Below are 26589 nucleotides of genomic sequence, written 5' to 3' on the forward strand. Positions count from 1 at the left end.
GGGTGCAAATATTGCACCACCATCAGGATATGGGCCATAGTGTTTTAGAATACACGGACAAGTTTATCACCGTACTGGAACTTTACATCCTTCGGATGGTGTTTCTCAGAAGTTTTCTCAACTCAATATTTTAGATACTGCCGAAGTGACAGGCAAAAGATTAGCAATGCCAGAAAACCAAGCTTGCTCAGAAAGACTCATGATCAGCATCAACAACCTCATGCATGAAATAAGTGAATTAAAATCATAAAGATGCTACATGAGGTAGAAAAGGAAGCCCAATCTGAAGCAGCTGTGAAAGGTATTGCTCCCACAGAGGTAACAATGGCAATTAAATATGATTGTAACAGTGATCCAGGTAGATATAATTCTCCCTGTGTAACCAAAGTTGCCATCATTTTCAGAAACAAAGATGGAGAACCTCCTTTTGAAAGGGACTTGCTCATTCATTGTAAACCAGATCCCAATAATCCAAATGCCACTAAAATGAAACAAATCAGTATCCTGTTTCCTACATTAGATGCAATGACATATCCTATTCTTTTTCCACATGGTGGAAAAGGCTGGGGAATGGATACTGCATTAAGACTCAGAGATGACAATGTAATCAACAATAATACCTGACAAAATGTAAGGACACGAGTCACACACGTGCAGTATTATGGATTTCATCTATCCGTCTGGGACATGTTTAATCCTATTTTAAATGCAGGATAATTAACTCTACAGTGTATTGTTGATTCATATTAAAAAATGGAAATCAATGGGATAAATTTCATTAAAGCAAACCAATCTAAGTTGAAAGTTGAAATATATAGTGGTTTGATGGATTATCTCACATCTAGATCTGAAAATGACAATGTGCCGATTGGTAAAATGATAATACTTCTGTCATCTTTTGAGGGTAGTCCCAGAAATATGCAGCAGCGATATCAGGATGCTATGGCAATTGTAACGAGGTATGGCAAGCCCGCTTTATTCATAACCATGATGTGCAACCCAAAATGGGCAGATATTACAAACAATTTACAACGCTGGCAAAAAGTTGCAAACAGACCTGACTTGGTAGCCAGGGTTTTTAATATTAAGCTGAATGCTCTTTTAAATGATATCTGTAAATTTGATTTATTTGGCAAAGTTACAACTAAAATTCATGTCATTGAATTTCAGAAATGCGGACTGCCTTATGCTCACATAGTATTGATATTAGATAGTGAATCCAAATTACAAATGGAAGATGACATTGACCGTATCGTTAAGGCAGAAATTCCGGATGAAGACCAGTGTCCTCGACTTTTTCAAATTGTAAAATCAAATATGGTACATGGACCATGTGGAATACAAAATCCAAACAGTCCATGTATGGAAAATGGAAAATGTTCAAAGGGATATCAGAAAGAATTTCAAAATGCGACCATTGGAAATATTTATGGATATCCCAAATACAAGAGAAGATCTGGTAGCACCATGTCTATTAGAAATAAAGTTGCTGATAACACTTGGATTGTCCCTTATAACCCATATTTGTGCCTCAAATATAACTGTCATATAAACATTGAAGTCTGCACATAGATTAAGAGTGTCAAATATTTATTTAAATATGTCTATAAAGGGCATAATTGTGCAAATATTCAAATTTCTGAAAAAAATATTATCAATCATGACGAAGTACAGGACTTCATTGACTCCAGGTATGTGAGCGCTCCTGAGGCTGTTTGGAGACTTTCTGCAATGTGAATGTATAACCGATCTCATGCAATCACAAGATTAGCAATTCATTTGCCAAATGATCAGAATTTGTATTTTCATACCAATGATTTTGCTGAAGTTATAGATAGGGCTAGGCATAACTTGACTTTGATGGCTTGGTTTTTATTGAATAGAGAAGATTCCAACGTGTGTAATTATTATTATTGGAAGATTCCACACCATTATGTGTTTAATACTTCTTTGTGGAGAAAACGCCAAAAGGGCAGGAATAAAGTATTGGGTAGACTGTTCACTGTGAGCTTTAGAGAACCAGAATGATATTACCTTAGACTTCTGCTTCTGCCTGTAAAAGGTGCGGTAAGTTTTGCTGATCTTCGAACTGTAGGAGGTGTAATTTATGATACATTTTGTGAAGCTGCTAAACATCAAGGATTATTAATCGATGACACTATCTGGAAAGATACGATTGACGATGCAATCATCCTTAATATGCCCAAACAACTACAGCAACTTTTTGCATATATATGCGTGTTTGGATGTCCTTCTGCAGCAGACAAATTTTGGGATGAGAATAAATCTCATTTTATTGAAGATTTCTGTTGGAAATTACACCAAAGAGAAGGTGCCTATGTGAACCGTGAAATGCATGCCCTTAACGAAATTGAAGAAGTATTCACATTGCATGGAATGAAATGTTCGCATTTCAAATTTCCGGACTATCCTTCATTAATGAATACAACTACATGTGATGAATCGTAGGAGCAACAACAGGCACAGGTTTTGATAAATTCTCTGAATGATGAACAGCTGGCAGCCTTTCAGACTATAACTTCTGCCATCGAAGATCAAACTGTACACCCCAAATGCTTTTTCTTGGATGGTCCAGGCGGTAGTGGAAAAACATATAAAGTTTTAATACATTATATTAGAGGTCATGGTGGTACTGTTTTACCCACAGCGTCTACAGGAATTGCTGCAAATTTACTTTTTGGTGGAAGCACCTTTCATTCCCAATATAAATTACCGATTCCATTAAATGAAACTTCAATTTCTAGACTTGATATAAAGAGTGAAGTTGCTAAAACCACTGAAAAGACCCAACTTCTCATTATTGATGAATGCACCGTGGCATCCAGTCATGCTATAAACGCCATAGACAGATTACTAAGAAATTATGAATTTGAATGTTGCATTTGGTGGGAAAGTTCTCCTTCTCAGAGGGGATTTTCGACAATGTCTCAGTATTGTACCGCATGCTATGTGATCGGCCATAGTACAAACGAGTTTAAAGTACTGTAGTGTTTGGGGATGTTTCAGAAAGTTGTCTCTTAAAACAAGTATGAGATCAGAGGACTCTGATTATAGTGGATGGTTAGTAAAATTTGGAGATGGCAAACTTGATAGCAGTTTTCATTTAGGAATGGATATTATTGAAATCCCCTGTGAAATGATTTGTAAAGGACCTATTATTGAAGCTATCTTTGGAAATAGTGTATCTATAGATAATATTAAAAATATATCTAAACGTGCAATTCTTTACCCTAAAAATGAACACATTCATAAACTAAATGAAGAAATGTTGGATATACTGATGGAGATTTTCACACCTATTTGAGTGATGATTCCATTGATTCAACGGATGATGCCGAAAAGGAAAATTTTCCCATTGAATTTCTTAATAGTATTACTCTTTCAGGAATGCCATGTCATAAATTAAAATTGAAAATTGGTGCAATCATCATGCTACTGAGAAATCTTAATAGTAATTGGGGTCTTTGTAATGGTACCAGATTTATTATCAGAAGATTACGATCTAACATAATCGAAGCTGAAGTATTAACAGAATCTGCAGAAGGAGAGGTTTTTCTGATTCCAAGAATTGATTTGTCCCTGTCTGACACTGGCCTCCCATTTAAATTAATTTGAAGATAGTTTCCTGTGATGCCAGCATTTGCGATGACTATTAATAAATTACAAGGACAAACTCTAGGCAGAGTAGGAATATTCCTACCTGAAACTGTTTTCAGACATGGTCAGTTATATATTGCTTTCTCTCGAGTTTGAAGAGCGTGTGACGTTAAAGTTAAATTTGTAAATACTTCATCACAAGGGAAATTAGTCAAGCACTCTGAAAATGTTTTTACTCTTAATGTGGTATACAGGAGATATTAGAATAAGTTTAATCAATTTACCAGTCATTGTTTTTATCAATGTTGTTTTTATATCACGTTTTTGTTGTTTTTACATCATGTCTTTGTTGTAGTTATATCATGTGGTTATTGTTTATTTATTAATAAATGTATATATTATTTTCATATACATTTTACTACTTTTCTTTAATCTCTGACACTTCTATTATAGAGAAAGGGCGAATAGTGATATTAAAATATTTCTTCTAATTAATTCCCTTTCAATGTACACAAATTCGTGCACCAGGCCAGTAGTGCTGTATACAAGAAAAGTTAAAACAGGGAATCACTTGCAGGTCTGGAATGGATGAGTTCAATTTACATTATTTCTAATGGCAAAAGATGATTTGGTTTTCAAACAAATTGCTTCCCGAACAGTGTTCTGGAATGCATTAAGTTCGAGAACCAAGGTTCCCCTGTATTATAACCACCCACCTCAGTTTACCTACTCAAACAACTAGATGTCATCCTTCAGCGCCTCCTTCCTCTTTACCCCTCCACCTTCCTTAATCACTAAGTCACCAAGCTTCAAGAAGAAGGAATTCTTCTAAGCATTTTTCAAATTCTCCCTTAATGTACTCACTACTCACTACCAGGCACTCATTTAGAAATGCTTAGTGCACCAAGTTCATCATGCTCCAGATGAAGTGCAAACTCTACCATGTTATATAAGGGCCACCCTGACCCTGCACAACTGGAATCTGATGTTGAAGCAATATTGGGCGGAAGTGAGGTGACTGCCCTTCTCCAGGTTTGTTGCACCTTCTCTCTCTGAATAACAGCAACAAGCCCGAACACCTCATGCCACAAACACATGCCCTGGTCAGCCTGGGGCCCCTCTGGAACTCATTATTGTCCAGGGAAGTTATGCACAGAGACTTGGCAAACATTACTTCGTGGTTCTGGGGGTTTCTGGGGTGTCTAAAGGCTTTTACAAGAGAAGGACACAGAGAATGTGGTGATCTAGCTTGATCTCATCCTGAAAAAGACAGGGGTTGGTGATTTCATTGTAGTCATAGTAAACCAATCTTTGTGAAATGTTCTGGTGAACATTATGGCTTGCTTCACACAAGCCGTGGGTGGAGAGAGGAGGGCGGAATCTGCACTTTGAGTAGGTCATAGATTTCCCCCAAAGGTCTGGGTTCCTGACTGTATGGAGGTCCTGTTCAGGGGCAGACGGGGAGCCATGGCATTCTATTTCCTTCCTAAGATCTAGTTTTCTGCTTGACTCGGTTACTGTCTGTCTGTCTGTTCATCTACGGGAGTAATAATACTCCCCTCTCCTCCCTCTCTCTCATCCTTCTGTCCATCATTTTTCATTATCAATTTCTATTTTTGTTGATCTTTCTTTTCTTTTCCTTCTTTCCTCCTTTGTTCTCTTTTTGTCTCTCCCTCTAATTCTTTCTATCTTTCCTCCCTCCCTCCATGCCAACTTCCTTCCCTCCTTTTTCTTTCTTTCTCAATTGCTGTTTTAATCTTTCTCTCTCATGTTTCTTTCCTTTTTCTCTGTTTCCCTCTCCTTTCCTTACCCTCATCCCCACCCTCCCTTTCTTCTTCTTTTTGCTCCTCTTTTTAAAAAAATTTAAATTCTTTATTGTTGAAAGTATTACATATGTCTTCTCCTCCTCCCCGCCCCCCCCCCACCCCATTCTCCCTTTCTTCTCTCAACATGTAACATGGAAGATTTTGAGCTCATAATCAGGGAGACAAAACTCAGATGTCTTGTCGTAAAGAATCTCACATCTCCCGAGGAAGGCAGATGGCCCGAAGGGAATGAAGGGACAAGGGCAGGGCCCGAATAAACCCCTGCAGGCGTCATGGGGCCCTGGCTGGCCCAGACCTCTTCCACTCCTGCTCTCGAAGCTTCGTCCGCTGGATTTTCCCAGAGACCGTTTTGGGCAGGTCCAAGACAAACTCCACCTGTTGGGACAGATCAGTCCAGGGTTGGCCATCCATGACTCCACAAGGTTGAATTTTTTTGAGGAATTACTGTAGGTGAGGGGAAGCTCCTGGGGCTGGGAGGCTCCAGGTGAGTGACTACTGAGTTTGGAAAACTCCCAGGACATAAGAAGGTACAACAGGAAGGTTCAGAAAGTGCTCTGGGACAAGGAGAAGAAAGTGACTAGAACAGGACATAGGAGTGAGCCGACTGGTCTCTGACGTACTGTGGGGCAGGGAGAGCAGTGCAAGGGACAGGAGTCAGACACCTGAGCTCTGACATCAGACTGTGCTCCAGTCTCGCCTCCACCATCTACCTGGCTTTGAACTAGGCTTTTCTGAGACTCATTTTTCCTACCTAGTCACCTGGAAAATCACCACAACCTTGTGGCGTTGTTGTGAGATAAAATGCAGGCTGAGTTCTTGGCAGGGGCAACACCCAAGATGTCAGCCATGGGTCTGAATCTGGACTAGAGACAGTGGGCAGCTAAGAGTCAGGAAGCCTGGTTTTCAATTTCATCTCCATCCTTTTCTGTTGGTGTGTCCTCAGCACAACTCAAAAACCTCTCCACCTCCACCTTCTGACCGTGGGAAGGAATGCTTGCTGTTCAGGACCCTTCCGTCTCTAATATTCCTGAATCCTAAGGTGTGCGCAAGAAAGAGAATTCACTGAGGCTTCTGGCTGTAGGGCTCAGCTTGCCAGAGCGTTGGTCTAGAAGTCAGATGGTTTTGGGTTTAAGAAAAGTAATAATAAGAGGGATACTGGTATGGAAAAGGTATCTTCTCACCAGCTGACTTGCTGTGAGGCAAGGCTAACTTTGTAAAGGAAAGAATTTGTTAAAATCACAGTCGGATAAAGCAGGGGTTTGGCAAACTATAGCCTATGGGCAAAATCCAGCCCTTCTCCTGTTTTTGTAAGTAAAGTTTTATTGAAACAACAGCCATATGTGTTCATTTACAGTTGAGGCTGGCTGCTCTCTCACTGCGGGGCAGAGCTGAGTAGTTCCCACAAAGACAGGATGACCTAAAACATTACTGTTTGGTCGTTGGGTGTTAGTGGAGAGTAGAAGGAAACCACAGGAGGTTCAGTTTAATGCTAAGAAGAAAGCGATGCTGCACATCATGAGGAAGGGAGCAGAACGGGGTGGTTGCTGGGAGGCGGAAGAGTGTGGGAAGAACCGCTACCAGGGCATTCTAAGCGGAGATGTAAAAGGAGACACATCTATGGGATAAACTGTTACCCTGTGTGACAGGACCCTCTCCACTGGGTCCTCAGAGATATTCAGCTACAAGTAAAAATCCATAATATGCTTGTTGTGGTCAGATTTCTAGTCGCTTTTAAAATACTTATTAAATTCTTGCTAAGGTACCTTATAAGCATTAACTGTTCTTTTTAACAACCTGTGCAGGGGTGACACCATAATCCCCATTTTACAGATAGGGAGAGTGAGGCACAGAGAGATTGCTGAGTGAGTGATGGAGGTGAATGCCAGTCTGTGTGGTGGGCTCTGATGTACTGCCCAGGCCCCTGCAGGAATGAAAGACTCACTTTCCCATTGCCAGGCCCCTTGCGGAGCACAGCAGCTCAGGAGAGTTGTCCCTCCCAGGGTCCCGCCCCTGGCCTCGCCCCCAGGCCCTGCCCCCGGGCCCCACCCCCCAGGGCAGCCTGCATCCATGCCTGACCTACAGGGGCTGTAAAGGCCCTTCCCCAGCTGCTGCTCAGGAAATTGAGAGGGTGTCTTAGATTCAAGACTCCCCATGGGGCTGGCTGAGGCCCCCACTAAGCTCCATCACAGTGCACCCCAAAGACTCCCTCACAAACCTCCTTCTGAGTCTGCCTCTCAGAAACCCGCCAGGGACAGCTTGTGCGGACAAGCGAGTGAGCACCTGGGTTACATAGAATCTGAGGGGCTTCATGTGGCCGCTCTCACCTTCTACCCCAGACTCAAAAGAAGAGAAATTAAATCCTTCCCTGGGACAAAGTCCTACCTTGTGCCCAACTCCAAAAACGGGGCCTCTCTTCCGTGTCCGCCTCTATGCCTTAGTTCCCTGCCCCACAGTGAAAACAACTGAAAACTGTTGTAGTAGATTGTATGCTTTTTACCCTTTCTGATAACAGCTCTTCCATTTACCCATGGGAGCCACCCCTCCCTCACTCTGTCCTTGTCCTGGTGTAGGGCAGCCCTTCCTCCCATCTTCCTGCATTCCCTCTAGGGTGACCACATGACCCATAACTGGCCAATCACAGTGTTCATCCCCTGGTTACAGGGGTTGGTTTAAGAATGGACACGTGACCAGAACTGTTCCAATGAGAATCAACTTGAAGACTTGCTGGTCCTTTGGGGACAAGGACGCTCTTTTTCTACTGGGATTTGCAAAGCTGCTGAAAGAGTGTTTGGAGCTGCTGGAGAGCACGTCAAGGAATGAAGCCGATACCGAAAGGAGAGTCCAGGGCAAGAGCCATCCCTGACCCCCATCGGCCTGCCTGTTCCAGCTGTGACTAAGGACTCACCTCCTGGTCTTACCAGTTGTGTGAGAAATGAACGTCAAGTTGGATTTCCGTGCTTGAAGCCCAGAGAATCCTGAGTAATATTGCAAGACCTTGGTGCAGAGAGTGGGAATGTGGGCTGGATATGGGCGAGAACTTGTTATGGGAGCATCTGGTTTTTAATCAGGGTGAGCTCAGTGCTGAGCTACCTTTCGGGATCTATAATAGTTTCCAGATTGTTCTGGGGGGACTTTCTTGGTCATAGTCAGGCAGAACTTTGAAATAAGAGTCCTGGTCCACAGCCAGAGAAGGGAAACATGAGAGGAGACCACCGCTCCTTCACGTTGGGGGCGCCAGGGCCCTCACCTTCCTCGGGTACTTGTACGGGGCGGTCACCGACTTCACGTGCTGCTGCAGCTCCCTGGTGAGCTGCTCCGGGTCATGGGACAGAAACTGTGGCGCCAGGACCACAAAGGCCTTCACCACCTGCAGCGAGGATGAGGGCAAGAGAGGAGGGGTCAGAGCGCATTGTCACCTCCTGGGATACGACAGAGTCAGTGTTAGGACGCCCTCCACAGCCACCGATCTTATGTCCTCTCCATTGTACCGCCAGGTATTTGTGGCCAAGAAAAGGGAGAAACTTGTGGTAATAATGGCCAACAGTCCAATTCTCTCTCAAATGGCTTACTGGGTGGGCAGTTAGGATGGCAGGTTGAGACCTGGCTCACCTCATATCCCAGAGGCAATAGCGAGACAGGGAGAAGCTAGGTGTAAGTGAAGAGAAGACAATAAAGGCTGTGGACCACAGACGCGGAGGATCTGTCCAACCCTCCCGCTACAGCTTGCACAGCTGTGAAATGGAGATCTGATTGCCTTCTTTAATTCATGGGAACCACAATGCCATCATATACAGCCTGGCTTCGCTCCATGCTTGGCACAGAGTTTTCTCAGTAGAGGATCCTCTTTGGCCCCCATTTGCCTAGTGGCTGCTATGGTTTCCATGGTGATATGTCCCATACCTGCCAGAGATATGACAGTGTCAGCTTGCACCCTGCAGAGATGTCCCGGACATTGACCCACACCTCTGCACCTTAACCTCCCCCCCCCCAAAGCTCCTGTGGACTCCACCTGGACCTTTTTCTAGAACCCCACATTATTATAAGTTCTTCCATCTTCCCCATATTCTCACTGCAAAATCCATGGCTCAGGGGCTCCATCTCTTGGCTCAAATCCCTCCTCTGTTCTTCTGGTCAGGGATCAGTTCTGATTCAAGTGCCAACAATAGTGACCTTCTGAGGTGCTTGCTATGTGACAGATCTTATTCCAAGCACCTTATAAATATTAACTCATCAAACAACCCTTCATCTTACAGATGGGAAACTGAGGCTCAGAGAGGCTAAGCAACTTGTCCCAGGTCACACAGCTAGTAAGCAGGAGGGCCAAGATTTTGGCTCAGGCTGTCTAGTTGCCAGAGTACATGCTCTTAACCATCACACTTTATACCCTTGTTTCCCAAATCTGCACCCCTAGCTTGCTGCTCCCCATCACCTCTCCTCGGATGGGGTCTGGGCTACTGATGACAGCCGTCTCCACCACAGCAGGGTGCTCCATGAGTGCATTCTCCACCTCTCCAGGTCCAATCCGGTGCCTGGAGAAGAACCCACCTGTCAGAGAAGACTGGGCACCACCTCTAGGCCAGGCCCAAGGTCTAGAATCATCAGAAATAGGACCCAGATTACACTTCTCAGCCCAGAACCCAGCTCACCCGCTGGAGTTAATGATGTCATCTGCCCGCCCCATGAACTGGAAATATCCTTCTTGATCCTTGATGGCCCGGTCTCCCATGAGCCAAAAGTCCCCTCGAATGTTGGCTGCTGTCTTCTCAGGATTGTCCTGGGGCCACAGAAAGACAGTCACTGTGCCTGCAAAGCCCACACCCTCTGCCCCCAGCCGGGGCTGCCATGAACAGCCGTGCAGGTTGTGCGTTTTACAATTGAACAACTGTGCCTGGCAGGCTGCCCTGAGCCTGTCAACCCCAGCCCCGTGGAGCTGGTCTCCCCCTTCGTTTCAGTTACTCCCCCAGCATTGCCCCCTACCCCTGCTCGAGTCTAAGGGTAACATCAATGCAGCCAGGCCCCCGTGCCCAGGGCATTTCCCCTGCCGGGGCCCACCTTCCCTTCAGGGTCAGCCTAACTGGCTCCTGCTCCATTTCATCACACCATTTAAGGGTGCCAAGGTGGATGGGATGCTTTCATGGCTACTTTGTTAGATCTGAAAGTTCTAGAAATATACCAGCTGGACCCTCTGTTCAGCTGAGGCAGGTGTTCTTGAACAGGGAGAAGGCTTGGGGTTCACCCCTTGTTAGTGCATCTTGGTATTTTGTTTACGTGTGGGCGTGTGGGCTCCGGATTGGACAGTCAGTCTTTGGGTTCAAAGATGGCATAGGGACTTCATAGGCTCCCGTCTCCATTTGGAAAATACGGGTATTGAAGACCAGAGCGATCAAGAGGCGTATCCAAAGCCCAGTAGCCATTCCAGATGGCAGAGTGGAGACCGGAAGCCAGATCTGACCCCAGCTTGACTCTTTCTCCAGCCGCCTTCAGCCCTGCTGGCCTCCTCTCCAAGGCCCATGTCTCCTCATCTGGATCATGGGGGTGACAATGTGGATCTCCGGCAATTCTTTTCTTCTGCACACGCTCACATAGCACTGTTCTAAGTGCCTCACAAACACTAATGCCTTTCGAGAACCATAGTCATGCTATGAGGTATTACAATACACAGTTTACAGGTTTGGAAACCGAGGCATGAGAGGTCAGTCACTTTCTCACATAGCAAATAGTGGAGTAGGGTTTTGAACTCAAGCAATTTGGCTCCAAATACCTCATAAGGGCATCAGGAAGATTAAACGAGTGTAATGTCTACGAAGTGCTTTAGGACTGTGTGCATCATGTAGCAAGCACACAGTAAGTGGCAGCCACTGTTATGACTGAATGTATTATTTGGTTTAATATTTGAGGCCTTCCTTGCCCACTTTTCAGCAGTGGCGGGCTTGCATGAGCCTTGTCATCTCTGGTCTCACCATCCTCGCCTCTAAAGCGAGGCGGCTGGACTCAAGGATCACCTGTTTCTAATGTTCCAAGGTCTGAAGACAGGGACGCCCCGCTCTGTGGCCAAGTCCCAGTGTGATGTGGCTCACACGGCTGTGAAGAGGATCCGTGGCGGGGAGTGGGGGTGAGGCTTGGACGCAGAGCTGCCCTGGGGAGAATGCTACCGCATATGCTTCGGGCAGCAAGCTTTCTGCCAGGAGCAGTTCTTGTGTGTGGAAAGGGGCATCCAAATAAAGACAATTCTTCAGATGAGGTCTTAGTGTTCGGCTAAGGATGGCAGGGTGAGGGCCACCTTCTCTCTTGGCAAAGCACCCTTCTTAGATCCTGGGTACTCCTTCCCAATGCCTCTTGGGAAGTCCGTAACTCGAGGACCCTCCCCTCATCCCTCTCAGAGCCCCTATTCCCACCAGGGACAGAGGGGAGGAGCCTGAGTTCATTACCACGTAGCCCGAGAAGATGCCTATGGGCCTGTTGGGTTTGATTCTGATGCCCAAGTCTCCCTCCACCCCAGGCGGCAGGACGTGGCCCTGGTCATCGATGACCTGCAGGAGGAAGCAGATCGGGAGAAGGAGCCGCGGGACAAGGTGCCTGGGCAGCAGCCGGGAGAGCTGACTAGGCACATGGAGGCCCTCGGGCTCTAGTGGTGGCTGAACACAAGGACCCGGAACCCAGGGAAGCCATGTGCTTGGAGCCCAGGTCTTGAACCCATCTGCCTGGCATGGTTTAGGTGAAGCCCCCATAGAGCCTGGGCCAGAGGAGCTCAGGACATGTCTGGCTGTAGGAGCTCAGGAGGCATAGCAGCCGCCCGTTGTCTTCGAGGCCCGTGAACTTGGGCACCAGACAGATCAAAACACAAATTCTGACCCTGCTACCTGACTCGTTGTCTTTGAGCTACTTAAGCTCGTTGTCTCAGTGCCTTCAACTGCTGATGTCACAGGACTGTATCGGAGTGCAGGGGGCACTGAGAAAAAGAGCTCATGGACGGCCGCCACAGGGGAGTGGCCTGGAATAGGGCACACACTGTTATACTCCAGACCTGCAGGGCCCTGCACGGAGCCACGGACACACATACTCAAGTTCTATTCTTGGAATGTAACCTGAAGAAATAATAGAGATAGGAGCACAATTTCAGCTCCAGCACACTGACTATATGCTGTTTGTACCAGTGAACTGTTTGGAATCATCTCCTGACCAGCAGACAGCACACAGTGGGGGCCATGCTCTCCTCCACGGTGGAGTCACTACAAACCCTTGTGCGTCAGCAGCATGAACCAAGAAGGTGGACACCAAGACGGCTCAGCAGGAACAGTAAGTGTCAAAATCACCCTTATTTTTTGTTTTAAAAATGTATATCTATATCTATATCTATATAGATATAGATATAAAAGATATAAAAGCCTAAGCAACTGTTACGACTGGACGACCAGATGATGGGATGACTGGCCATTAGCTATGACATGCACTGACCACCAGGGGGAAGATGCTCAATGCAGGAGCTGCCCCCTGGTGGTCAGTGTGCTCCCACAGCCTACCTCCCCTGGCCGGCCAACCTCCCGTGGTCCCTCCCCTCGGACTGGGCGAGATGGCCCCTATTAGCCCTGGTCACCGGCCAGGCCAAGGGACCACACCATGCATGAATTCGTGCACTGGGCCTCTAGTATTTATATAACTAACTGGCCAGCTAACTGCTAGCTATTCCAAGTGTTTTTTCCTGCATGATAAGAATATTAAACTCTCCCTCTCCTTTCCTTCCTTCCTCCTTTTCCATAGTATTAAAACACATTTACTTTACATTACTTTTCCTCCATGCAGAATGCAATACGTAAGTTACTGGAAAAGCCTGTTTCCCCCATCGCCCACCTCGAGAGGCGCCAACTCACCTGCACGTCATAATGGGGGATTGCTGTTCCCAGGCAGCCGGGCTTGACTTTCATTGTCTTGGAAACTCTGCAGGTGAGTCCCTGTGGGAAGCAGCAGACAGATGGGCAAACGTCAGGAGGGTCATAGGTCCCAGCAAAAAAGAAAAGAAAGAAAAAGGACCCTCAGCAGAGCAGTCCTGATGTGGTGGGAAGATGAGTCACATTCAGTGGCTCCCTTCCGCCCCTCCCTTGCTCTCCCCCTTCTCCTTCTCTCTCCCCTTCCCTGCTCCCTCCCCTTTTCTGCTCTACTCTCCCCCCTCCCCTGCTCTCTCCTCTCCCCTGCTCTCCCCTCCCCTACTCTCTCCCTCTTCTACTCTCTCCCCTCCCCTGCTCTCTCCCCTCCCCTGCTCTCCCCTCTCTCTTGCTCTCCCCCCTCCCCTGTTCTCTCCCCTCCCCTGCTCTCTCCCCTTCCCTGCTCTCCCCTCCCCTACTCTCTCCCTCTCCTACTCTCTCCCCTCTCCTGCTCTCTCCCCTCCCCTGCTCTCTCCCCTCCCCTGCTCTCCCCCTCTCTCTTGCTCTCCCCCCTCCCCTGTTCTCTCCCCTCCCCTCCTCTCTCCCCTCCCCTGCTATCTGGCCTTCCCTGCAACCCCTAAATTGTTTGGAAAGCAATCCATTGACTACTCCCCAGTACGGAGGAACTACCAACCACATTATAATCTTTTTACGGGGATCCATACTTTCCTAAGGGACCACGGGCACCCAAAGTCCTTTAAAGCCAAATGGAATTAAATGACTTCCCCTAAGAGGCCAGCCTTGCTGGGCCCTGAAATACACTCCCAAAGAGACGCGGGCCTAGCCAGGCTCCCTCTGAAAGGCCGACCCTGCGGCTGCGCTGTCCTCCCCCCACTGCAAACCTCCACCCACAGCACTGTCAGTCCCCCAGGGGTTCTCCCCAGGAGGGTGGAGGGTAGGGGTGGCGAGGAGGAGGGAGAAGTGCTGAGAGGCCGAGCAGAGGCGCTGGGGAAGGAGGGGAAGTGCCCAGACGGCTTTCATAAGCAGCACAGTGAGTCCTGGCCCAAGGCCCCAGGTCCCAGGAGACCTCGCAGATGAGGTGGGGCTCTTGGTGGCTCCCCTTCTGCCTGAGCAGCCCGTGCCTGGCACGTTCCAGAAGCCAGGACTCTGCTGAGATGGCCCCACTCAGAGGGCTTGCTGGCCTCCATGCCACCTCCCCCGCCGCACTCATCCTACTCCTCTCCACAGAACCTCCGTGGCCGCCCTGTCATGTCTATTAGCCCTCCCCCCACGAGTGCAGCCCCCCTCCCCCCACTCAGCCTGCGGTATCAGGGCTGACCCACAGGGGGTGCTCCATGAGTACTGATGGGACAGCACATGAGGAACGTGGCTCACATTCTTACTGTCAAAGTGGAATCGGCCCAGGGGGCCAGCTCCTGGCCCGACCCCCACCCCCCCTCCTGGGCCTACCGTCTCCGTCTGGCCATAGAACTCGCGGATGTCCAGTCCTGTCTGCGCCCGCCAGCTTGCCAGCGTGCCCGGGAGGAGGGCCTCGCCGCCGCTGAAGCAGCTCTGCAGGTGTGGGAACTTGTAACTGAGGAGAGAGGTGAGTGTCCCCCAAAGACTCCGTGGGTCAGTAGGTGAGCGTGGGGAGGGGAGGTCCTGACCACCCGAGCCCATCACCTGGACAGGTCCTGCTGCACCAGCATTCGGTAGACTATGGGGGCCCCTACCATGTTGTTGATGGGGTAGCTGGACAGCACCTGCAGGAGGAGAGCCAGGTGAGACGCTGCCCCCAGGTCGAGTGCCCAGCCGGCCAGGACACACGGTGGTTCCAGGCCTGGGCGCTGGCATGGCGGGGTCTGCCTTTAAGTCCTAGCTTATTTGTTGTGTCTGTTTCAGGTCCAATGAATTCTCATGTCCCCTCAAGCCCAACGTAACAGAGAAACAAGCACCTATCATCGGGGGGAAAGGCCCAGGGTTATTTTGTGGCATTTTTGTCAAATCGAGCTGCCTACTCCTGCGGATGTGATGACTGTCCTCAAATCCACACCTTCAGGTTATGCAAACCCCAGCCTCCAGGGAAGGAGGCGGCCACTGTGGCAAAGTGGCTGTGTGCTCTTGGTTCAGTGCCTAACCTCCGGACCAGTTTCACGACAGATTAATTCAGGTGGGAAAGTGCCTTCAGAAGTGCTGCTAAAATTTAGCTGGCACTGAACACTTGCCAGACCCTGTGCCAGCTCCTCTTTTCTCACAATAGCCTCACGGCGTCTGCATGATCACCCCCAGTCAGAAGGGAGAGCTGTGACTCAGAGGACGAAGTGACGTGCCCAAGGTCACACAAGCAGCCAGGAGCGGAACCAGCATTTGCTGCCAGTGTGCCTAACTGCTATGTAACACCATCTTTGTCTGCACAGAGCTTATAGAAAAATGACTTAGGCAAAAATATATAGAAAAACGATTAACATCAGTGAATCATGCAATTATTTCCTCCAAGTACTCTTTTTGTTTTAAAACCTCACCCAAGGATATATTTTCCATTGATTCTAGGGAGAGAAAGGGGGAGATGGAGAGAGGGAGAAACATCGATGTCAGAGAGAAACATGGATTGGTTGTGCACATGCCTGACTGGGGATTATATGCACTCCGACCAGAGATTGAACCTGCAACCTGGGTATGTGCCCTGACTGGGAATTGGACCCGCGACCCTTCAGTGCATGGGATGATGTTCTAACCAACTGAGCCACACCAGCCAGGGCATCCCCCAAACACTCCTGACGAAACACTGCTGGTAAAAGCTATGGAAACATCCCATCTCCCTTATTGCCTTGCCCTACAGGAAGCTCAGTATGTAATTACCTACTTACTTGCTGCACTTCTCTTTACTCCTGTTGGTTTCCTCACCCCAAACTCCAATCTGTATTTTCCTAATAGGTTTTTAGGAAAAACTATTTGCTCCACTTAACAGAAGTCATATCAAATCATTTTTGGAAGGAGGCAGAGTAAGAATTTGTTTACATCAGAAAATGACAAAATCATTTGAATAGAATCTCCTGAGAATCCAGACCAAGCCTGACCGGTTGCCGGCCAAACAGAAGTCCGGGTGGGCCCGGGACTCCCCCAGAGACCCGGCGGCGCAGGAGGTGCATGGCCCAGTCCTCCTCACGCCGAGTCCAGCACCGGGTGCGCCTGTGCAAGCAAAGTGAGCCCTCCCACCGCCTTGCGCACTGGGCCAGGCTGTTTGCAGACTTTACCTAATGGCTGCCCTGTCAAGTTTGGTGGGAAAACTCCTATTTATTCTTCAAAACTCCTCCAGTCCCAAACTGGCAATGACCCTAATGTCCATCCACAGTGGGACGGAGAAGAAATCACGATTGGACACAGAACGGAACACGCCACAGCAGCCGGAGAGGACAAACGTCTCCACCGAGCAGCCAGTGGCGAGTAGTCACGAGTAGTCACAGTGTTGAGTGGAAGAAGCCAGACACAAGAGATCACACACTGGGTGGCTCCACTCTATGAAGATCACAGAGAAGCAAGTCACCCTGGCAGTGGCGGTCAGGAGGCTGAGGAGCCGACGGAGCGTGGCAGTGGCGTGGCGGCGGGGGCCCTCCCTGCTGTAATGGGAATGTCTTACGTCTTGAAAAGGCGGCAGTGAGCCGTAACCGGTTTGGCTCAGTGGATAGAGCGTCAGCCTGCGGACTGAAGGGTCCCAGGTTCAATTCCGGTCAAGGGCATGTACCTTGGTTGCAGGCACATTCCCAGTGGGGGGTGTGCAGGAGGCAGCTGATCGATGTTTCTCTCTCATCGATGTTTCTAACTCTCTATCCCTCTCCCTTCCTCTCTGTAAAAAATCAATAAAATATAAAAAAAAAAAAGGCGGCAGTGACAGGGGTGCCTGTAATAGACCGAATGCTGTGCCCCGCAGTTCACGCGTTGAAGCCCTAGCCCCCTGGGAAGGTGTTGGGCCTTTGGGAGGTAATTAGGTTCGGATGAGGTCCTGAGGGTGGGCCCTGTGGTGGGGTCAGTCTCACTCTCTTCACAGGGGGCCCGGCAAGGGGGTTGTCTGTGCACCCGAAGGACATAGCCCATGAGAGGGCGATGTCTGGGGGTAAGCCCCGCCCCAGGGTGCTTCTTATAGCAGCCCAAGCTGGTGCATGGTGTGACACAGGTCAGTTGTTTGCCAGCTGTGCCCTTAAAATAGCTGCGCTCTGTGCATTTTACCTGTAGTCTGTGCTGTACACACACACACACACACACACACACACATCACGTCACCTCCACAGCCCAACCCTCCCTACGAGTGGTTCACCACCATCTATCGATGCTCAGCACCAGTTAACATGTGTTGAGTGAGCCAGTGACCCATGCCTGCCGTCTGAATATACTCTTTGTACTGCATGTGGGTTTCTCCCCTCCCCTGGCCCACGAGCCCTGGGAGGCCGGGGCCCTCTCCATCGTGCGTATGGAACAGTGTTCATCCCTAGGGCGAGGGTTAGCAGACTAGATGAGCTGAAAGAAACTGCAGTCAGTCGGAGTGTGCAAACCTTGGGCTGGCCGCCACGAGGTGTGCAGTGGGCCTCTCTCACCTGTAGGATGGCCAGTGGGTCAAACTTCGGCAGGAGATGGATAAATACGCACGCTCCCGACGTCCAGGGTTCCAGAAACGAGCACAGGATGTTCAGTATCCACGCCGTGTCTGTTATGGTCCAGATCAGGTCTGAGGCTTGCAGGTCTGTCCACAGGCTGAGGGAAGAGAGGAAACACACGTGCATATACGACATGCACGCTGGGGAACAGAGCAGGAGCGTCCACACCGCGGGCAGGGGCAGTGTGTACGCTCAGGCGTGTGTGCTGAGTGTGTTGGCATGCTTGGTAGGAGTGTGTGGAAGCTGAAACTGATAGAGGAAAGAGAGTTGTTCTGTCTGCACGTTCTGTTTCCTAAAGGAGAGAGTATTTGGAAGGTGTGATCCCAGCTGACATTACTTAACAGATAACTGGGTCTCATTCTCATGTTATCCCCAGAGCGCAGTGCGGCTTTGACCTGTGGCAGCCACCAGGACGTGTTTACCATGCTTCCTCACAAAACATCCCCAGGTGGTCATCCCAGCAAGGAGCCTTGCTGAGCTCCAGCTCAGCTGAGCAGACCTTTGGTTCTGTTTCCGTGAAGTATCACATGGCCTATGCCTGTTTTCTTTCTCTCGTTCGGCCAGAATAAAAGGCGTTAGGCCTGTTGTAAAGCAGGAACGATTTAGCCTGGACATGGAGAGCTTCCGGTGGTGGGAGGCCATGGTGCGTGTCCCTGCCTGAAGGTGGCTTCTACTTTCAATGCCGTGAGAAAACTGGGTCTCAGTCTGTCCGGAGCAAATCTGGGGGGTGGGGTGAGAATTAATATCTTAGAGCAGTGATGGCAAACCTTTTGAGCTCGGCGTGTCAGCATTTTGAAAAACCCTAACTTAACTCTGGTGCCGTGTCACATATAGAAATTTTTTGATCTTTGCAACCATAGTAAAACAAAGATTTATATTTTTGATATTTATTTTATATATTTAAATGCCATTTAACAAAGAAAAATCAACCAAAAAATGAGTTCGCGTGTCACCTCTGACATGCGTGTCATAGGTTTGCCATCACTGTCTTAGATACATTTAAGTGAGTTAGCTTCCCTATTTGAGAAACTGTATTTTACTATGGCTCTTCTACTAAATTATTTCTGTTAAATAATTTAGTTTTCTGGTATCACAGACTCACAGGTGGAACATTTAGGTTTTTGAGTTTCTTGCAGAAACGATTTTTCCAGGTCTGGTCATGACGGCCGGTGAGCAGCGTCTCCTGTGAAAGGCCCGGAAGGTCTGTTAGAGCTGCCCGGCCACCTGGCCCCGTGTTCGCCGACTCACTGACAGGGCCGAGGCAGAGTGGAGGGCGTTCTCAGTGCTGACAGCTGAGATCTCCTTTCACTGAGTTGATCCGATGGTCGCTTCGGAAAGTAGTTTGCTGCTGACACAGGTGCCCCTTTGGGGTGTGGTAGCGCTAAAGCAAGTCACCAGCACCTCACAGGAGGAGGCGTGGGGGACGCCGGCTGAGCGTGGCATGCTTGTGCGGCAATCAGTCAGACTAGCAGCTCGTGGTGCCAAGGCCGGAGGAGGCCTTGAGCTCCCTGCTATGAGCGGGCTGGTGTCTGCCCGGTGCGAGGCCAGGCGCCCTCGGGCCCGCTCCCTGCCTTTCTCAGAAGCACCAGGGGGTAGCCGCCCACGAGCCCTGGGCCTGACTCAGACCAGTCTCTAGGTCTGCCCTGTGGCGAGGGGATCTGCTTACCCAGCGTCCATCTTGGCCTTGACGCCCAGGCTGGCGTGGGAGTGCTCTGCCATCTTGGGGAGCCCGGTGCTCCCGCTGGTGAAGTAGATGGCCGCCGCTTCCTGGCCTCCTGTCTCCACGCAGCGGTGAGTGGGGGACGCCCCTCTGCAGAGACAGGTCGCCCTCTCAGAGCTGCCCGCCCAGGGGTCCCTGCTGCAGGGCCAGTGGCGGCGGAGGGAGGCTTCGGTGGGGAGGTCAGGAGAGTCCGAGCCAGCCAGCCTCGGGCGGGCGCCGCAGGGCTGACCTCAGTGAGCTGTGACGGGACTGATGGGACTCCCCGGGCTCATTTCCATGTCAGTGCAATGGGATCAGTGGGTCTCATAGTCGCGGAGGAAGTTACTGCGACACAAACAAAGGGCTGCTTGCTTAGCGAGCACTCAGTCAATGCGCATCTACTTGCTGTCGGGATCTCTGACATGACACCAGGTAAAGAGGGGGTGCCAGCTAGTCCCTCGAAGCACGCGCACCCCTAGACCTCTCCTCCAGGGTCGTGACCTCGAGCCTCCCAGAGCTGGTCTCGCTGTCTCGTCCCCTGGCAGCTCTCTTAAACACACGTCAGCAGAAAGAAAAAGCTCCCCTTCTCCAGGGTTTCCTGGGCTCCCTGTCTCCGGGGAGGGATTTCAGACATGGGACGGGGAGCGGGCTGCCCCGCCAGCTGCCATGGCTGCAGGCCTGGCTGGGGGATGCGGGGCGGGGGGGGGGGGGGGGGGGGGGGGGAGGGGGGGCGGGATGGGGGGCGGGCGGGCGGGAGGAGGGGCCAGAGGAGGGGGCGGGGCGGGAGGAGGGGCCAGAAACCGGTGTGTCAGTCATCGCTTGTGTGTGACCTCAGACGTTCCTGGCCGCACCCCGACTGCTTCCCTTGAGCAGGCTGGTGAGTTTCCACCCACTTAGTGTTGTTTCTGGTGTGGCCAGGGGCTCGCTGTTGGCCCTGGCTGGAACCCGGAGCTACTCTGCATGCCCGTGTGTGCAGCCCAGAGGGTGGGTGGCTAGTGTCCCCACCGGGCAATGCGCTCGCGGTGGAGCTCGGTGCTGCTGGTCCTTCCATGAGAACCCTGAGCAGCATCATGTGCCCTCAGAAGGCCCGCTTACCCCTGAGTGACGCTGGCGTGACCCTCCCCTTGTCAGTGCTCCGGGTGCTCCCGACCTGCCGGGGGAAGCACTTGCATCTGACTGCTGGTTCAGGGCCCACTGGTGATGGGAACCAGGGAAGGACGTGCGGCTACTCACTGCAGGAGCGTCTTGAAGTCCAGCCACCCATCCCGGCCTTTTGCAGACACCAGTAGCTTCGTCTTCAGAGACGGGCAGTCGGGTGCCACAGTGTCCACTGCCTGGGCTACGTCCTCCCCTGCCACGATGGCCCTGGCCCTGGACACCTGCAGCCTGTAGAGGATGTCCCTGGCCGTCATCTGGATGGTCCCGGGCATGAAGACGAGGCCTGGAGGAGTCAGGTGCTTAGAAAGAACGGGAAGGGGCTGTCTCCTTCCCTGCAGAAGCTGATGGAACAGCCAGTGGGGTCCAGTGGAGGGGAGGTTGGGGAAGGGACGACTAATGCGGAATATCAATAACAGCAGACCAGGGGCCACAGAGTGAATTAAACACAGGTTTCCCTGGGCTGTCAGAGCTGTAAGAGGTCTAATGTCACACCATTGACAGTCTAAGCCTAATAACCCCGCCCTCAGCCCCTACACAGACAAACATACACACACAGACACATACACACACACACATACACATTCATACAGACACACACAGACATTCACAGACACACAGATACACACACAGACACACAGATACACACAGACATACACACACATAAACACAGATACACACACATAGACACGGATACACACACATAGACACAGATACACACACAGACACGCACATACACAGAAAGATTCAGCTCATCTGCAGTTCCTGGCCTCAGTACCACTCCACTGAGCCGCCCGGGGCCGCTGCAGATCGGACTGCTCAGGGCCCTCAAAGAGCCAAAGGGCCAATGGTAAATGCGTTAGCCTTTGCGGACCAGACGCTCTCCGTCCCAACGACTCAAGTCTGCCCTTAGTCCAGTGCAGCTCAGGCAGGGACAATACATAAGGTCACGGCTGTGCTCCAATGAAACTTTAGTTACAAAGACTGGCTGTGAGCCAGACTTTTAATAGGTTCTTAGAAAATTCACACGCCACCTATCAAAACGGTGGTGAAGTAACATGTGAACAGTGGATAGCTCATGCTGCCTTTCTCCGGACATCCGTAAGGCCCATGAGCACAGACCATGCGTGGCTCACCCGTGCCAGCCACCTCGAGCAAGCGCTTAGGAGATAGTTTGCCTAAACAAAGGGGGATGCATGCTGCGTGCAGCGGCATCTTTTGGGAGGAATGGTGGCATTTCTCTGCCATCAGTTTCTTTCACGAGAGAGCCAGTGCCAGCCCAGGGGGTCAACTACCCACCTGCTCGCATGCAGCCCAGTGTCACCAGCCACCACTCGGGCACCCGGGGCAGCACCACGGCCACGCGGTCCCCACGCTGCAGGCCGCACGCTCCTGCGAGGACATTGGCCGTCCGCTGGCTGAGCTCCTGCAGCTGCCCGAAGTCCCAGCGCACCTCCTCCCCGTGGCCGCTCACCCACCACAGGGCAGGGCCTGGGGCTCTCCTGCCGGCCTGAGGGAAGGGGAGGCTTGCTGGTGAGGGGCTGGGACACAGCCTGGGGAAGGTCCTGGTGGAAAGCTTTCTAAGCTTTCTGATCTCAGGACCCGTAGTCACTCTTAAAAAGTATTTTAAGAACCTTAAAGAGTTTTTATTTCTATGGATTCTATCTATCAATATTTCAATTAGAATTTATAAAATAGTAGTATTGCATATCAGTTCAGTTGTGAATACAGGAAAAGTGAGATAAACACAATCATAAAGCATAAAGTGAAAGTAGCCCCTCTGATCTTTCACAATATTTTCTGTGAAATGGTTTTTGCTTCTCAAAGGACAATTATGATACACTAGTTGGATTGGTCTCTCTGTTCCAGTTCTCATAAAGAACTAGAAGCCCTGTGCATGAAATTCATGCAAGAGTAGGTCTTCACAGCCCCAACTTCATCCGGGAGGTCATCCGGAAGGACATCCGGTCTAATTAGTATATTATGCTTTTATTATTATAGATAATGAATTTTGATTGTGTTTTTCTTAATATCTTCCTATTTAAACATTTTTAATCTAAAAGCTTTGCTGTAACTGGGATTTAGCATTCTATGTTTGTGTTTATAATTTTAAAGTCAGAAAACTTGCCTGAAGGTGACCTGAGGAGGCTGTAACCATGAGCATCATTGCTAACACGGATGCATATGCCCATCACCGTCCTCACCTTCAAGTCTCAAAGCCCAGGGAAGCCATGCAGCCTGATAAACGCTGAAAATACGACTCATATTATCATAACATACATTCCTATTTCATTCATTCGGTAATGAAGAACTATTTGAATGACTTCTCTCTGTGAATAATACATTTTCCATTACTATTCATGACTAAACCACAATACTTATGGAAAACTGGCCATTATTTAAATAGTATCCCTATTTCCTTATAATTAAAATTTTGCTCATAATTACAATCAAAAGAACCATTATTCAGGAGTTATAATGCAAAAAAAATTATTAGCACTGCCCGGCCAGAGTAGCTCAGTGGTTGAGCACTGACCTATGAACCAGGAGGTCACAGTTTGATTCCCAGTCAGGGCACATGCCTGGATTGCAGGCTCGATCCCCATTGTAGGGGGCATGCAGAAAGCAGCCGATCAATGATTCTCTCTCATCATTGATGTTTCTATCTCTCTTTCCCTCTCCCTTCCTCTCTGAAATCAATAAAAATATACTTTAAGAAATCATTAGGACTAAATAAAATAAAATATTTTTTAAAACAAAAAAATTATGTTAGAAATTAAAACTGAGAAATTTTATACATGTATGCTTTAAAAAATAACAGCATGAATTCATTATATATTATCACAAATAAGATGTGAACTGTCTCATGTTATACTTCACCCACTTTTCTATTGGGATATGCCTTTTTATTCCTGATTTCTAGGGTCTCTTTTGTATTAGGAATATTAACTCTTTTGCTTTGAAATGAGTTGCATATTTCTCCCTGGTTGTCACTAATTTTTTTGTTGCCATTAATCCTTACTGGAGGATATTTTTCCCATTGATTTTTAGAGAGTGAAAGGGAGGGAGGGGGAGAGAGAGAAAGAGAGAGACATCAATGTGAGATTGGTTGCCTCCTGCACACCTGGACCAGGCCTGGGATGAACCTGCGATCCAGGCATGTGCCCTTGCCTGGGAATTGAACCTGTGACCTTCGGGTGCATGTTGACACTCTAAGCACTGAGCCACACTGGCCAGAGTGTTTTTTTTTTAATGTTGCTCATGGTGTTTGTCAGTGGAGCAGGTTTTGATGGCTGCGTAGTAAATTTATTACATCACTTCTTTTGTGGACTCAGGATTCTGAGTCATGGTAGTAAAGACCTTCCTCATTATTCCAAGAGGTATAGCTTTCAGAGAAAAGCCAGAAATCTACATTTTTATCAGAAAGTTTTAGATTTTCAAGTATTGACCGAATTTTGTGTGAAGCGTGCCCTGCACCCTGGGCCACGCTCAGCCCAGAGGCCAGCGTGTGCAATCTCTGCACTAAGATTGGGTGCTGATGTCAGGACCCCATGGCAACATCACAGTGTGGCTCCCTCCGAGTGCCATTTGTGTAAGCCCACTTCTTCCCAGACCCCAGCGAGAGGGTCTTTTCATCCTCCAGAAAGGTGCACAGAACCTCAGGGGAAGGCAGGGCGGCATCCACCATGGATGGGGTGGAGGTCCAGAAGTCCAGGGTGGGAAGGGAGAGAGGCATTTCCTCATCACTCTTTCCCTGATGCTGATGCTGGAATCCTTTTTATAATCTCTGCCTGGTGACCATTCTGCTTGCTTACTCCTGATGACAGGAACACACAACTTTCTGGGAAGACTGACTCAGTCTGTGGTCGGTGCTGATTCTCTCTTATTAAACCCAAATCTGCCCCTTCTGTGACCCCAGCCCACTAGTCCTTGTCTCACCCTGGGATGTCACAACAGAGCACGTGCAGAATGTGTAGGCACACTGTGTCAGTTGCCCAGGGACTTACCAGATTGTCCCACCTGCACCAATCTCCTCGGCCCTTCTTTCTGCCAAGCCCATGCTCTCTTGCTCCCACCGAATGCGGCCTTCATGGGAGATGAGCTCATAGCTCATCACAGTACCTGACACGTAATGTGTTCACTATGTGTTGAATGTATGGATGAATTAGTAAATAGCCCAATTGTCCATCTCTGTGTCTCTTCTCCACCCTTTACCTTCTCCATGCCAGCCCAGTAATCCATCACATCGCTAGCGAAGTTAAACCTGGCAGGGACTTCCTGGTGGCCCCACGGCAGCGATGCCCGTTGCTTGGTATGAATGTGGACAGTGCGGCAGTCTATCTGTATCCTCCTTTGGATGCAGATCCCCTGGAGTTTCCGCAGCCAGTGCATGGCCAGACCTGTACAGGAAAGGTGACAGAGGTGAGTCTTTCCTACTAGAGCTACTCCACTCGTCACCGCTGCTCATGGAGTTCAAGCCCCTTACAGCTTCTTCCAGAAGGAATTTGCTGTGGATATGCGTGCATTGCACTCAGCGTCCATCGCAGTCGGGCATGCCATTCTCCACAAGCACAGCACCCAGCCAGATCTCACCTCTCTAGCACTTCTGGCAGCTTTGTGGACACTCGGTTCCAGGCAGTAAACCCCTTAGTGCTTAAAGTACAGGGTGTGGTGGACTGATTGTTGTTCCCCACAACTTGCTCCTTCCCTGTATTGGGATTATATATCCCCACCAATTTTCACTGGGAAGTGTATGTACCCCTCATGTTGTCTTGGCCATGGATGTGAGTGGATGTGATTGTGTGGTGGTGGGTCAGGAGCCCTTGCATTTCTGCCCTCTCTCATGCTTTTTGCATGCCCCAGGTGGTGCTCTGTCTTCAGCGTGGGTCCCTGAATGATAACACCTGTAGGCTGAGCTGAGCCCAGCACACCCACAGCCTGCCCAAAGGCTCATGGGAAAAATATGTGTGGTTCTACGCTCTTGTGATGTTTGGATATTTGTTACTACAGTAAATGCTAATACAAGTTTCATCTATTTCCTTCAACTGAACATAGCACACAGCACCTGACACACAGCATCACTTCAGAAATGATAACTCTGTCATTGTTTCCACACGGGCTTCAGGGGCAGTGCATCCAAGGCCATGTAGGCTGGCTTCTGAGTTCTAACATGTGCACCTGGGGGAGCTTGTGGAATTTAAGTCTAATGACCTTTGCTTTAAGGAATCAAGCCAGGAGTCCCACCAGCTGGCTGGTTTCCCATCCCCCACTGTGGGTCTGGCCAGCAGCAGCCAGAATGCTCAAGGTCTCAGATACTATGCCTCCTCTTTTATCCTCTAAAGAACAGAAGTGAAGATCTCCTGACCAACCTGCTGGTCTTGCTCTCCTTCCTTGGCTGCCTCTTTCTCATTCTTCAGGTCTCACCTCCTCAGAAGGGCCTGCATCCTTGACCACCACTCAATCCCCGTTCTCCTTTGACTGCCCTTCTTCCAGCCACCCCACCCTCTCCCTTTGCCACACAAGACACTTACTCCTCTGCCCAGTGCTGCTTCTTCGCTAAGACCTGGCAGATCTCCCTTTCATGGACCCTGTGGAGTGCAGATTGTTTTCCTGAGGATGTTCACGCTCCTGGATAGCTCTGGCCTCTAAAGACTGGTTAGTACTATGAAGAGATATGACCCCATCAGTCCATTCCCTGAAACAACGCTCACCTGCCAAGTCCTTCCAGGAAGTCTCTCTAGGGATCTCTTGGTCCACCCTCCTCCTGAGCAGACGGCTCTGGA

The 26589-nt window shown here is 49.4% G+C and overlaps 1 protein-coding gene across 1 annotated transcript; it reads right to left on the reverse strand.

The window, feature by feature from the left end:
* Positions 1-5569: 5569 nt before the first annotated feature.
* Positions 5570-25198, reverse strand: LOC139008362 (acyl-coenzyme A synthetase ACSM2B, mitochondrial-like). Its single transcript, XM_070411678.1, has 13 exons — positions 25022-25198; positions 22106-22316; positions 20885-21092; positions 19619-19762; positions 17893-18049; positions 14987-15066; positions 14774-14897; positions 13313-13393; positions 11873-11974; positions 10091-10218; positions 9874-9973; positions 8692-8811; positions 5570-5819 (listed from the first exon to the last, which is right to left on the reverse strand). Exons 1-13 carry the CDS (start codon positions 25196-25198, stop codon positions 5715-5717), a joined length of 1737 nt encoding a protein of 578 aa, XP_070267779.1. The 3' UTR covers positions 5570-5714.
* Between the last annotated feature and the right edge of the window lie 1391 nt (positions 25199-26589).

The sequence above is a fragment of the Myotis yumanensis genome, unplaced genomic scaffold, assembly GCF_028538775.1.
Source record: "Myotis yumanensis isolate MYYU_CA2020_CCGP unplaced genomic scaffold, mMyoYum1.0.hap1 SCAF_4, whole genome shotgun sequence".
Lineage (NCBI taxonomy): Eukaryota > Metazoa > Chordata > Mammalia > Chiroptera > Vespertilionidae > Myotis > Myotis yumanensis.